Source organism: Alosa alosa, chromosome 22 (genome assembly GCF_017589495.1).
Source record: "Alosa alosa isolate M-15738 ecotype Scorff River chromosome 22, AALO_Geno_1.1, whole genome shotgun sequence".
NCBI classification, from domain to species: domain Eukaryota; kingdom Metazoa; phylum Chordata; class Actinopteri; order Clupeiformes; family Clupeidae; genus Alosa; species Alosa alosa.
Window position 1 is genome coordinate 26,755,117 of NC_063210.1, and position 15,000 is coordinate 26,770,116.

At 44.5% G+C, this 15,000-nt stretch overlaps 1 protein-coding gene across 1 annotated transcript in view; it reads left to right on the forward strand.

Moving 5' to 3' along the window:
* The window catches only part of tmem104 (transmembrane protein 104), a 90,869-nt gene that overhangs the window by 60,929 nt on the left and 14,940 nt on the right, over positions 1-15,000 (forward strand). Inside the window, 1 exon segment of the mRNA XM_048233531.1 lies at positions 6,280-6,373. Within this exon segment, the coding sequence (XP_048089488.1) occupies positions 6,280-6,373 (94 nt within the window).

Sequence of the window (15,000 nt, forward strand, 5' to 3'; positions counted from 1 at the left end):
GGCTAACTTCAAAAGGATCATCCACAGGGACATGAGGCCAACCAGACACACACACACACACACTCACACACACACACACATTCACACACACTCACACACTCACACACACACTCACACACACACACTCACACACACACACCTCACACACACACTCACTCACTCACTCACTTACTCTCACACACACACACACTCACACACATACCACACACACACACACACAGCATAATCCAGCGCCTCCATCTAAACTACACCATCCCTGCAACGCATGCACGCACACATAATCTAGAAGCCCACCCATCCAAGAGGCACTTACATTAACACACACACACACACACAGATTATAGTGCATGTTCCATAGGTCCTGGAGTCATTTGTCTTCAGGGGTAATCCCTCTGAACAGCAGTAACAGAAAAACAAGTATTCATCTGTCAGTCTCGTGTGTGTGTGTGTGTGTGTGTGTGTGTGTGTCAATATGGCTGAAAACTGTATCACAATAGAAGTGTTTCATATCAGTCAATATCGATAATTATTGATTTTCTGTTTGTGTATCTGTGTATAACTGTGTGTATAACTTGGTGTGTGTGTGGTTATGGTGTGTGTGTGTAGTGTTAATTTCGTCAGACGAGACGAGAGGAAATATGTTCGTCAACAACCTTTTTTTTCATGACTAAGACAAGACGATGACGAGACGGCAGTAATGTCCTGAAACACTGACTAAGACTATCTTAAGATGAATTATTGTTGGACTTAAAAAAAGACGAGACTAAAAATGTTTTGCATGAAATAAAAACTAAGATAAAATCTCTCTTCATTTCCGTCTACAAAATGAGAAGACAGAATATCTAGCTGTTACGCTTTTAAAATATTCAATGAGTTCATGTTAACAGCTTTCCTGTAGGCTAGTTCATTTGCTGCTGCTGCAACCCTGTGGCTGCAACACCTAAACTACATGGAACAAGAACACTGGAGATTTCTGCCAGAGTTACCAACTAACTACCTAAGCTTTATGCCACAATGCTACATACCCAGAAGTTGAAGCTTCTCTCATACAAATTAACATCCCCCAGAATGTCCATACGAAAATGTTCATCATGGAATGTCAACTATTTAAAGGAACCATATGTAAGATTGTGGCCAAAACTGGTACTGCAATCACTTTCAATTTACTGTAGAGCGGTGTATCCCCTCCCCCTCCACCCTGACTCTTGGTTGCCAACCCGGATGCCGAAACACTACTGACTTTGTGTTTAGTAGATAAGTGGAGGGTGGCGCATCAGGCCAAAACACAACATGACATGACAAAACACAACATCAACATCAGTTGAGGGCTGCAACTTCACTTTTTAAATGACAATATCCTGGCCGGACTACTGTTGTCAGTGATATAAATATTTGAAATGAACATGATTTCTTAATGTCTAGTGACATATCAGGGCCATTTTATGATTAATTGAAATACATTTCTTACATACGGTTCCTTTAACTAGTTAGACTGATGATGCAAAGTTTGCTAGCAAGTAAGCTAATATGGAACGTTCTCTAGCAAGTTAGCTATGGCTAAGATGGAGAGTCTGTTTGGGGAATGTGTTGTGTTTGGGGCGATATCGCCATGCATCTATGGAGTAAAACATTAATACTTTGGCCCTCTGACAGTGTTTCTCAAACTTTTCAGTTTCAGGACCACTTAACTAACCCTAGCTAAAAAAAAAAAGATTAGACCTACTTCAACAGTAGCCTATAATTAGTCTACACAATAGGCCTACTCACTGAACCACCTTGCTTATTGTGTTTGCACTTTGCTTATTGTGTCAGAGGATTCATACTGTATGATTTAAAGTGGCATATCTTACATAGACAGTGTTGCAGAACTGTTTGGATTTACATACAAGTTGGTTCAATATTGCAAACAACTCATCTATATTATATTTTACCACGCCTGCTCAAGGACCACTTGGGATAGCTTATGACCACCAGTGATTCCCAGGACCACACTTTGAGAAACACTGGTCTACGAATATGACACAGTGGTCCAGTCAAATCTTTTACTGTCTATGGTCAATCCCAGCCGAGCTATAACTGTAGCTCGACTTACCCTGCATGTAAACATACTGACTGACAAAAAATCAGAATGAGTAATTATAACAGACGAGTAGCCCTGTGGACACACAAAATTGAGATGTGTGAAACACTATTTGACTTGAATGGTAATCAGAAATAATTTGTTATAAAAAAAAGACTAAAATGTGTTGACTAAACTGACTAAGACTAAGATACCTTTAGTTTTTTTTTTGACTAAAATGACGAGACTTTTAGTCGACTAAAACTTGACTAACAAAAATTATATTTGAATGACTAAATATGACAAAGACTAAAAAGGACATTTCATCACAAGACTATGACTAAATTAAAAATAGGTGACAAAATTAACACTACGTGTTTGTGTGTGTGTGTTACAAAAACATATTTTCAGTGAACTCAGCCTGTCACAACCATCTGTGAGCGAGAACTCTCTCTCTCTCTCTTTCTGTCTCTCATACTTTTCTCACTCACTCATTCACACACACACACTTATTTTCACTTCACTTATTTGTGTGTGTGTGTGTGTGTGTGTCCTAACACACTCTCCTGGGCATGGCCTGAAGATCAGCGGTCCTGGATCAACACTCACACACACACACACACACACACACAGAGTCACACACTCTCACTCTAAACACACACACACACACCCAAGGAGATCTCATTAGCTGATTGGGCCACCTGTAGGGGGAGTGGCTAAGAGGGGCAAGAGGGTCCCAGTCTACATGATGTGTAGTGTGTGTGTGTGTGTAGTGTGAGTGTGTGTGTGTGTGAGAGAGAGAGTGAGAGTGAGATCTGAGAGATGTCTTTATGGGTCAGAAATATGGGGTTTAGTCTAAACAGCTGTCACTCTTAAGATTGTGTGTGTTTGTGTGAGTCTCTGCTGTGTACACACACACACACACACACACACACAGACACACACACACACACCACACACACGTAATTATACATTATGTGGTTTTCCTGTTGCTCATTAAGCAAAAAATGAGGAAACTCTCCAGATGTTCCGTGTGTGTGTGTGTGTACACAGCAGAGACTCATTCAAATGTATTGTAGGATTCTCTGGTTGTTGCGTTGTGTTTTAGTAGTTGTATTGAAGATGGTCAATAAAGCTTGACGGCGGGATCAGGATCGGCGATTAGATGATGATTTATTGTAGATGGTACAATAATGAATAACAGAACACAGGCTAAGTCTCGAACAGTAAAACTGTGCAGAGTCTAACAGTTGTGGTTGTTATTAGAAGCGGCTACTGAGCCTTCCGACAGAAGATGCTCCTCGGGTCGCTTCCTCGATCCGTCCCCGAGTCAAAACTGAAGACAAACCCTGTTATACTAAAACATACAAACGTCAATCATGCCAACGTGACAGGTGCCAACCAATGTACACAACCCGGCCCTGGCCAGATGGAAATACTAGCCCGAATAGGCAGACATGCTGTCTCCCTCGGCCCATGTTATCACTGATGTTCCTCGGATGTTCCTAAACATCGGGCTGTATGACCTTCCTGCTGCTACACAGGTCTAAGGCACAGTTATGTACAATAATATGGACCTCTCCCCGTTGTATACTACACACAGAAGTAACATATGAACACATCAGAATACAGTAAGTGCGAGTGTGGTGTTTGATTCCAGGCTTATTGTGTTTTATTGAGTTTGAAACGTCAGCATTTTCTTCTGAACTAGGAGAGAAGCATGCCTAACAACGAACACACACACACGTTTAATAATGTCACTGGAGATAATGTCTGGAGAAAAGTATGCATAATGACCATACGCACTCACACAGAGCACATACATGACACACACACACTCACATACACACTTACACAAAGAGCACACACGTCACATACACCCTCACACAAAGAGCACACACGTCACATACACACTCACACAAAGAGCACACACGTGTGACATGAGCATATTTGTTAGTGTTGGGATTTAAGAGCCTGACTGACAGAGATGGTCAGCAGCTTTAGTGTGTGTGTGTGTGTGTGTGTGTGTGTGTGTGTGTGCGTGTGTGTGTGTGCGACTGTTTGTGGCTGTATGTGGCTATGTGTGTGAGTGTGCTTGGAATAGATGGACACACACACAGAGACTCTCATGCCAGGTCTGAGTCACAGGGCACCACATGTCACCTTCCTGCCCTACCACACACACACACATGGCATCAACCCACAGCCTGGGTACCACTGATGCCCGCCCAGCTTTCTCTCTCTCTCTCTCTCTCTCTCTCTCTCTCTCTCTCTCTCTCTCTCTCTCTCTCTCTTTCTCTCTCTCTCTTTTTCTCTCTGTCTCTCTGTCTCTCTTACTCTCTTACTGTAGTCGTGTGCTGGTGCCATGCCATTAGTGTCCCAGCCCTGTGCGTGTGTGTGTGTGTCAGGTGGCTGCTGGACCTGCACTGCTAGTAAAGGTGTCAGAGACCCCAATCACTACTTGCTCAGTGTGTGTGCGTGCGTGTGTGTGTGATTGCCAATCTAGTTAGTCTTTTCTCTTTTCTGAAGCTGCTCTGTTGTTGTTACATGGCTAGTGTAGTGTGTGTTCTTGCCGCAGTAGTAGAATGCATTCTGTGTTTTGATTGGTTGAGGAGTCCTACAGGAGGTGTGTCTGAGTCCCTGCGGATTCTGGTGGAGGTGTGTGTGTGTGTGTGTGTGTGTGAGAGATTCATGACGGCTTCGCTCTCTTGACAGCAGAGCGTAGTGGAAATTAATCAGACAGTATAAATCCTCCCTTTTCAATTTTCTCTTTCTTTTCCTCTGCCTTGCTCTCTTTCCTTTTTTCTCTATCACTCTCTTTATTTCCCTCCTTCTCACTTATCCCCCCCCACACACACACACACACACACATGCACACACACTCCCCTTCACTCAAATGTATCTAGGGTTTTTTGCTTTGACCTTAACCTTTCATTACATTACACACACACACATTATTATTACTGTAGGATCTTTATTTTCTCCTTGAGTCTGGGTGAGTATTGTTCTCCTCCCTTTATTTCTTCTCATCTTTCTTCATCATCCCTCACTCCTCCTCCTCTCCTCTTCATCATCCCTCACTCCTCTCCTCTCCTCTCCTCCTCCTCTCCTCTACCTCATCATCCCTCTCTCCTCTCCTCCTCTCCTCTCCTCTCCCTCCCTTCCTCTTCCTTTCTTCTTTATTCCATTTATCCTTTCCTCCTCCCTTTCCTCTCCATGATTATCCTCATTCCTCCTCCTCTCCTCTACCTCATCATTATCACTTTCCTTTTCTTCTTTACTTTTTTTTTTTTTCACACACACACACACACACACACACATACACACACACACACACACACACACACACACACACACTCACCCGCTTCAGGCTCCTGTGCCTGTTCTGCTAGGCCTGAACTACGTGGTTTGTGTTCTGCAGTCGAGTGAGTACGCAGCCATACAGGTTTTGTGTTTGTAATATACTCATACATCAACAACATCAAATATCCCACCTCCCCCACTTCCACACACACACACACGTGCGTGCGTGCGTGTGTGCGTGTGTGCGTGCGTGTGTGTGGGCCTCTTGGTGCAGCTCGTCCGTCGGGGCTGCTATTTACCCTTCCAGGCCCTCCGCACACAATGCGTCACCATGGAGATGGAACCCCAGTGTGATGTGTCAATCATCCTTAGCCCTCAGAGAGAGAGAAAGAGAGAGAGAGGGAGGGAGGGAGAGAGAGAGAGGGGGGGAGAGAGAGGGGAGGAGGAGATAAAGGGAGAGAAGAGGTTATCAGATTGTTTTGGCGTGATGCCCTGTGTCATACACTTTGTTCCTAGAATGTCATGAATTACTCTGCAGTATGAGAATAAATCTGTATCAAAGGGGCGTGTGTCTGTGTGTGTGTGTGTCTGTGTGTTTATTTGTGTGTGTTTAGCATTAAGGTTCCACTAACATGAAGCACAGAGCCTGGCTTCCCTTCTGATTCCCACAGAGCAGTTATGTGATGGCACCTTGGACCTCTATTTAACGTGTGTGTGTTTGTGCGTGTGTGTGTGTATGGTGTGTAATTATGCGGTGTGTGTGGGGTGGTGTGTGTGTATGTTATTGCGCAGATAGCAGGTGGAAGCAGGTGTGTTTGTTAGTGTGTGTGTTTGTCGTCGTCGTCGCGTGCGTGTGTGGGGTGGGTGGGTGGTTGTGTGTGTGCGTGCGCATGTGTGTGTGTGTGTTCCTTCCCCAGACCATCTTCATACTGCTCTTGGGTCCGTTCACCTTCTTCAACCTACAGAAGACCAAGTACCTGCAGATCATGACCTCTCTCATGAGGTGGATAGGTGAGTCTCTTACACACACACACACACACACACACACACACACACACACACACTCATACACACACACGTCATCACAACATACACACACACTGCGCTTAGGGTTGCAATTAATCCTAGCACTTTATTCGACGATCAGCCTCTTGTGGATGACTAGCTGGGCTTAACAAAGCTGCCCATACTATGTTGTGAAGTGCTGGGAGGAGAAGAGGGAAAAGCAATGTAATGTATTAATATGCACAACAAGTTTCATGCTGTAATCTAGACCTGACATCAAAGTAAATATCTGTTTTATGTAGATTTCTACACCTGCAGCATTTACCATTAGGCTACTAACAAAATAATTTTACCATTAGGCTACTAAAAAAATAGCCAACCATTGGGCTACTAACAAAATAATTTTACCATTAGGCTACTACAAAAAATATTTTTTGGGGTGAGCCTATTTGCTGTGGTAACCTAGCAACCTGTGTGTGTATGCGGCGTCGGCGATGCGTGAGGGAAGATGAGGGTGCATGCATGTGTATAAGAAGGGGTTCTTTTTAGGCATAACCTACTGTCTTGCAATTGAAAGTGAATAAGTTTACTACTTAAAAAACATCAAAGCTAAACATTATATCCGCGACATCGCTACAAATTCAGTATGTGATTAAAAAATCAGCCAAACATCCAATGTAGGCTATAGGCTACGTAAGAGATAGATAGATAGCTAGATAGATTGATAGATAGCCTACATTTATTGACGTTTAGTGAAACAGCATGGAGTGGATGTTTTCGGTTCAGAAGCTTCTTCTTTTCCCTTTTGAGTAATGATCCCAGAACTTTACTTGAAAACTTTTAGACATTCTCTGCCATTTATGGACATCTTGACTCCTTAATCGCCAGCTAAATTCAGAATGTATACGATTCACGGCGCTAATGGTGTGCTTCCTGAACAACTGTCCGTGGTGGAACAATCAGGTCCTCGCGTCATAGGAATTTACTTGAGGCTTTGAGGCATGGCTTTTTTGCCTCGAGTAAGTTTTGTAATCGAGTTATTCGAGTAACTCGATGAATCGTTTCAGCCCTAACGCACACACACACGCACACACACACGCACACACATACACACACACACACACATACTCTAGGTAAATAGTGTCTGCCTCAATGTACACACACACACAGACACACACACACTCTAGGTAAATAGTGTCTGCCCCAATGTACACACACACACACACACACTTTTTTGTCTCTATAGTTCATAAATAGTGTCGGTTCTTTTCTCTCTATCCCTCTCTCTCTCTCTCTCTCCCTCTCCCTCTCTCTCCCTCTCCCTCTCTCTATCCCTCTCCCTCTCTCTCTGTCTCTCTCTCTCTCTCTCTCTCTCTCTCCCATGTTCTGTTCTGTGTGTGTTTGCTGCTCTTAGTTTGACCTCCATAGTGAGCTGCTATCAGCACAGCACCAGACTATCTCATGCAGCTTCACACAGTGTGTGTGTGTGTGTGTGTGTCTGTCGGTCTGACGGTCTGGTTGTGTGTGTGTGCGTGCGTGTTCGTATGTGCGTGTATGTTTATCTTTGTGTGAATGAGTGGGTGAAAGTGTGAGTTTGTGTGTGGGCTATTTGTATGGTGTTTTTCTTGCAGTGTGTGTTTCTTTATCTGTGTGTGTGTGTTTGTGTTTGTGTGTGTGTGCTGTTTGTATGGTGTTTTGTTGTGGTGTGTGTGTGTGTGTGTGTGTGTGTGTGTGTGTGTGTGTGTGTGTGTGTGTGTGTGTCGGGGGGGTGGGGGGTTAGAAATTAGCATTTCGACCTCAAAGGCTACATATCTTGGTGTGTGTGTGTGGGGGGGTGGTTTACAGATGCACTTCAAAGTGTTTATTGGTTGAGAAAAGCTTAAAGAAAAAGCACAAAGCTGTTCTGTCCTCCAACAGATAAGCAAACACACACTTAATAATACCGCCACTGGGTCAGGTTAGGACATACACACACACACACACACCGAGGAGCCTCTGCTGCAGCTGGTAAGACTACAAAAAATCCAGCTGTATTTATTGTGTTTTAAAATCACACACACACACATTTTAATTCTTTATTTAAATCCACAAATCATTTTACAACAGACAGGATTCAAATATTTGTGTAATTAAATACACACAGACAGACACGTCCTCCGCAGTATATGTGGAGTCAAACGGAGGTCCGACCCTTTGGTCATATGTGTGAACGGCACCGACGCACATGAACAGAATCTCCGCGTGGTTGAACAGGTTGAACACGCACATGTACAGAAGGGAGGGGATGAGCGGTAGTGTAGGAGCCGGCTAAGTTCGGAGTTCCAAATGGCCGGTTATGTTGTTCAGATATACGGCCCAACTGCTTGATATCCGCAGAACATGAAGAGTTACACCTAGGTCTGAAAGCAGCGACACAGAGACACACACACACACACACACACACACACATATATACACACACATACACACACACACACACACACACACACACACACACACACAGAGAACATGCAGACTTACACCTATATCTGAAAGCAGCGGCACACACACACACACAGGCAACACAGTCCTCCAGCGTGTTCTCCCAGCCAGAGTGTAGAAATGCCACATGCTAGCGCTTTATTCTCTCTCTCACACAGATGTGTACACACACGCACACACACACACACAAACACACACACACTCACACACACACACACTCACACACACCTCCACACACACACACACACACACACACACACACACACACACATAATCAGGCCGTGTCTGGGTAAGAGTGAAAACACTGTTTAACTCACGCAGCGTTGCTCAGTGATCCCCGGGGCGACGTTAGGAAAACAAAAGCCCAACAATAACAATAACAATAACAACAATAGCAACACAACCGCGCTAATGCTCTTATAGAGATGAGGAGCCTGCCTACCCTACTGTCTGTGTGTGTGTGTGTGTGTGTGTGCGTGTGTGTGCGTGTATGTTTGTGTGCGCGTGTGTGCGTGTATGTTTGTGTGTGTGTGTGTGCGCGTGTGTGCGTGTATGTTTGTGTGTGTGTGTGTGTGTGTCTGGGGCAGGAGGAGTGTTGGATTATGGCCGCTCAGTGGTGTGTGTGTGTGTGTGTGTCTGGGGCAGGAGGAGTGGCTGTCATTATCCCAGTGGTGTGTTTTAAATAATCTCGTTAGGCCAGTGGTCGTTAGGCGCGGCGGGTGCAGTTCCCTAATCTGCATCTTAAAGTTCTCTAATTAGCATGAACAATGGAGCTCATTAATATGCATGAGCTCAGCCGCCCACACCGCGACGCACAGAGTTGAGCACCTGCCTGCCAACTAGTGTGTGTGTGTCTGTGTGAGTGTGTGTATGTGTGTGTGAGTGTGTCAGTTGAGGACCTGCCTGCCAACTAGTGTGTGTGTGTGTGTGTGTGTGTGTGTGTGTGTGTGTGTGTGTGTGTGTGTGCACACACATCACCTCAGTGTTTCTCTAAATCTGACTGGGGCGGAGAACTCACTGCTTTCTAAGAAAAGCCTACGTTTGTTTTCTTTGAATGCCTGACATAATGGAGATATGAGAGTGTGTGTGTGTGTGTGTGTGTGTGTGTGTGCGTGTGTGTGTGTGTGTGTGTGTGTGTGTGTGTGTGTGCGTGTGTGTGTGTACAGTGGCTCTCTAGTCTACTCTTCTCTACTCTGTTAGGCTACACTATGCCACTCTGATCTGTGTGTGTGTGTGTGTGTGTGTGTGTGTGTGTGTGTTGGCTCTCTAGTTCACTCTTCTCAGCAAGACTTGTGGCTTGTAGTTCTTAGGCCTTTAAAGACCTTAACGTGTGTTTGAAGAGGAGCGTTTGATCCCCACTCCCAGCCTGTGTGTGTGTGTGTGTGTGTGTGTGTGTGTGTGTGTGTGTGTGTGTGTGTGTGTGTGTGTCCAAAGCGGATGGCCTTCGGTAAGGTGTGTGTGTCCTCTGTCCTGGCAGACCCTGTTCTAGTAGATGTTCTAAGAGCACTTCTAAACAGTGTTCTAGTAGTGGTTCTAAGAGCACTTCTAAACAGTGCCACTTCTACCCTGTTCTAGTAGAGGTTCTAAGAGTACTTCTAAACAGTGTTCTAGTAGAGGTTCTAAGAGCACTTCTAAACAGTGCCACCTCTACCCTGTTAGTTCCATGGATCTGGTCTACAGGGACACTTCCTCACATGCTACTCAAACAGTTCTGATGTGCTGTGTGTGTGTGTGTGTGTGTGTGTGTGTGTGTGTCTGTGTGTCTTTTCGTCTTTGGGGACTGATCTGCAGTGTGTGTGTGTCTCTGGTGCATGATGTGTGTGTGTGTGTGTGTGCTCTGTGTGTGTGTGTGTGTGTCTTTTCATCTTTGGGGACTGATCTGCAGTGTGTGTGTGTGTCTCTGGTGCATGATGTGTGTGTGTGTGTGTGTGTGTGAATCAGTGGCCCCTACTCTCTAATGGCCTTTTAAAGCCGTCTCATCCCTCCTCCCTGCCTTGCCTGTGGCAGACACAGCTTTTTTTCCCATGCTCCTTTGCTCTCCCTCATTACTCACTGTCCGTGCCAGCGACTGAGCCCCCCCCCCGCGTGCTCACCCATAATGCACCTGCAGGGCCGCAGGCGCTCCTGCTGACAGGCCTGATGTGTTAAGTAGGGTTCTGAGCCCAGAGCCGTCCGCAGCGCACCGAGAGTCAGGAGTGCCTGGGAACACCAGGGCCACGCTAACCTAATGCTAACTGCAGCTACGCTACCACCTCACGCTGGAGTCAGGGCCACGCTAATGCTAACTGCAGCTACGCTACCACCTCACCATGGATTCAGGGGACGCTGATGCTCACTGTAGTTACGCTACCACCTCACACTGACATGGATTCAGGGGACGCTAATGCTAACTGCAGTTACGCTACCACCTCACACTGACATGGAGTCAGGGGACGCTAATGCTAACCTCAGTTACGCTACCACCTCACACTGACGTGCGTCAGGGGACACTAATTCTAACACTAGTACAATGTTACTGCCTCACACTGACACAAGGTCAGGAATGCCAGAGGACGCCAAGGTGATGCCAACCTTAAGGCTAACTCCCAGTGTGTGTCATTCCTAAGCCCTGAACCCTCACACACTTAACTGACATCAATCATAAGTGATCAAGTTAATAACACGAATGGGACAGAACCTGCAACCTATCCTTGACAACACAAAAATACAAATAAAACCATTTCCGTTTTATGGCAGTTGTTTACCGAAGTTTTTTCAAGCTTGCAGCCTCCCTTTGGTTAACCCCGTGTTTCACGTCACAACGCTATGAGTTGTAGGTTATTCCCTTGAGTAAAATGTTGTACATATGTTCACTCTGACAAGGGCCCTTTCCGAAACTAGTTACTACACCCACTTGTACTCATGGAGGGTCCACCATATTAACGGCCATCTGAAACCAATTACTGTTAAGTGGCAGTGTGTTAAAAACCCTTCAACAGCAACTGACTTGTTGAAGCTGTGCGTCCATTAATGATGCTCTTCATGGAGGATGCTTCATTCAAATGTGAGTAAACAAATCCATGGTTGCATCAGAACCTCTTTCCACTAGGGACCGTGAAGTTCGTCCCAAAGCTAAGTGCGGTATTTTTATCTTGGCTATGCACTAATCAAGGGAAATCCATTTAGCTGTGAGGTTAATTCCCACCCAAGTGCACTCCGTAGCCGATGGGGAGTGGGTAGGGGTTTGGAAAGGACCATGTAGTTAGGAGTGGCAGTGCTTATTTTAATGCTAACCTTAAAGCTAACGGCAATGCTATGCTACTACCTCACACTTACACACTGGCACAAAGTCAGGAGCTGCCAGGGAGTGCCAGTGCCACGCTAATGCTAACCTTAATGCTAACACCAGTGCTATGACACTACCTCACACTGGCACAAAGTCAGGAGCTGCCAGGGAGTGCCAGTGCCACGCTAATGCTAACCTTAATGCTAACACCAGTGCTATGCTGGAAGCTAACGCCAGTGCTATGACACTACCTCACACTGGCACAAAGTCAGGAGCTGCCAGGGAGTGTCAGTGCCACGCTAATGCTAATCTTAATGCTAACACCAGTGCTATGACACTACCTCACACTGGCACAAAGTCAGGAGCTGCCAGGGGGTACCTGTGCCACGCTAATGCTAACCTTAACACTATGCTGGAAGCTAACGCCAGTGCAAAGTCAGGAGCAGCCAGGGGACGCAGTCAGTCAGGAGCAGTCAGGGAGGTGGCTAATATGTTAGCCTAATGTCATCACGTTATTGTGGCCCATGCTAATGGGGACGCAGTAATCCATCAGCCCTGATGCCTTACCTGATCCGTATCTATCCCTCATGGGGGCGCTCCCCTGTTCCCTCTTAGGTAGGTAGGTGTGTGTGTGTGTGTGGTAGTGAAGGGAGGTGTACACTGGATACTGAGGCCAGGAGTTTGGGGAATGGGTGGCTCCTCATTCTTAACACATGGATATTAATCACTTTCACTCTCACACACACACACACACACACACACACACACACACACACACACACACACACACATACACCTCACAACAATACATCACCCACAACTGACACCACACACACAAGGGCCAAGCATTCCCAGTGGTTGTGTGTGTGTGTGTGTGTGAAATTGTTAGTGCAAATGAAGACAGCAGGTGTGAAATCAACCTGGTTTCAGTTCAGCACACCGAGGAGAAAAGGAGAAAAAGAGAAGAGGAGGAGAGGAGAGGGGGAGAGAAGAGGAGGAGAGAAGAGGAGGAGGAGAGAGAAGAGGAGGAGAGAAGAGGGGAGAGGAGAGGGGGAGAGAAGAGGAGGAGAGAAGAGGAGGAGGAGAGAGAAGAGGAGGAGGAGAGAGAAGAGGAGGAAATAAAATATGATGACACAAAACATTTATTTATTACAAACATATTTACATAAACATAAACACATTTATTACAAACATTTACGCATATTTCTTAAGCCATTACGTTCTCATTTTACATAAACATTTATTTTACCATTAATACAAAACATTTATTTACACAAACATTTATTTACTATTACATAAAACATATTTACATAAAACATTACTTATTACATGCATTAATAAAAAACATTTATTTACATAAACATTTATTTACTTATTGGACATAAAACACATTTATTAAAACATGCATATTTATTATTTATTATTTATTACAAAACATATTTTTACATATTAAAACATTAAATATTTATTTATTACAAAACATTTATTTTATTACAAAACATTATTACATTATTTATTTCATTTACGTTTCATTTTATTTATTATTTAATAAAAATATTTTACACATAAAACAAGCTTTTCCATTATTATTTACATGTCAAACATTTATTATTTACATAAAACATTTATTTATTATTTATTATTATTTATTAAACATTACATGATGACATAAAATATTTTTAATACAAAACATTATTTACACATTTACTATTAAAAACACATTTATTAAAACATTTATTTATTATTATTTATTATGTCAAAACATTTATTACAAAAGATGATGATGAGAGGAAAGATGGAGAAGATGATGAGAAGGAGAAGAGGATGAGAAGAAGAGGAGAGGATGATATAAGAGGAGGAGAAGAGGAGGAGAGAAGAAGAGGAGAGAAGAAGAGAGGAGGAGAGAAGAAGAGGAGAGAAGAGGAGGAGAGAAGAGGAGGAGGAGAGGAAAGAGGAGGAGAGAAGAAGAGGAGAGGAGGAGAGAAGAGGAGGAGAGAAGAGGAGGAGAGAAGAGGAGAGGAGGAGAGAAGAAGAGGAGAGAAGAAGAGGAGAAGAGGAGGAGAGGAGAGGAAAAGAGGAGAAGAAGAGGAGAGAAGAAGAGAAGAGGAGGAGAGAAGAGAGGAGAGAAGAAGAGGAGAGGAGGAGAGAAGAGGAGGAGAGGAGAGGAGGAGAGGAAAAGAGGAGGAGGAGAGGAGGAGAGAAGAGGAGGAGGAGAAAAGGAGGAGAGAAGAAGAGGAGGAGAGGAAAAGAGGAGGAGGAGAAAAGGAGGAGAGAAGAGGAGGAGAGGAGGAGAGGAGAGGAGGAAAAGAGGACGCAGACAAGGAAAAGTAACGAGAGATGGATAGAGGGAGAAGAGAGAGGGAAGAGAAGAGACGAACAAAGGTGTGTGTGTGTGTGTGTGTGTGTGTGTGTGTGTCTACATGCACAGTAAAGAGAAGAACAAGTGCACATACTCACACACTTTGATTACAATACAAACACACACATACACATATGTATTCTCTCTTTCACACTCACACAAACATACACACACATATATTCTCACTCTCACTCCATCTCACACACACACATATATACTCTCACTCTCACTCCATCTCACACACACACATATATATGTACACTCACACACACACACACACACACACACACACACACACACACACACAGACACACACACACACACTCTTCCTCACCTGCCTTCTTTCCATGCCTCTTATGAGAGAGATGAGCCTAGTGAGACCATCCCATCATAGCCGCTCTTACACACACACACACACACACACACACACACACTTGTCTGTAATGAGTGTGTGTGTGGCTGGTCCCCAGGCGGGTGTGTGTGTGTGCTGAGCAACATGGAGGGTGCTGCAGTGCAGTGATCCGATCA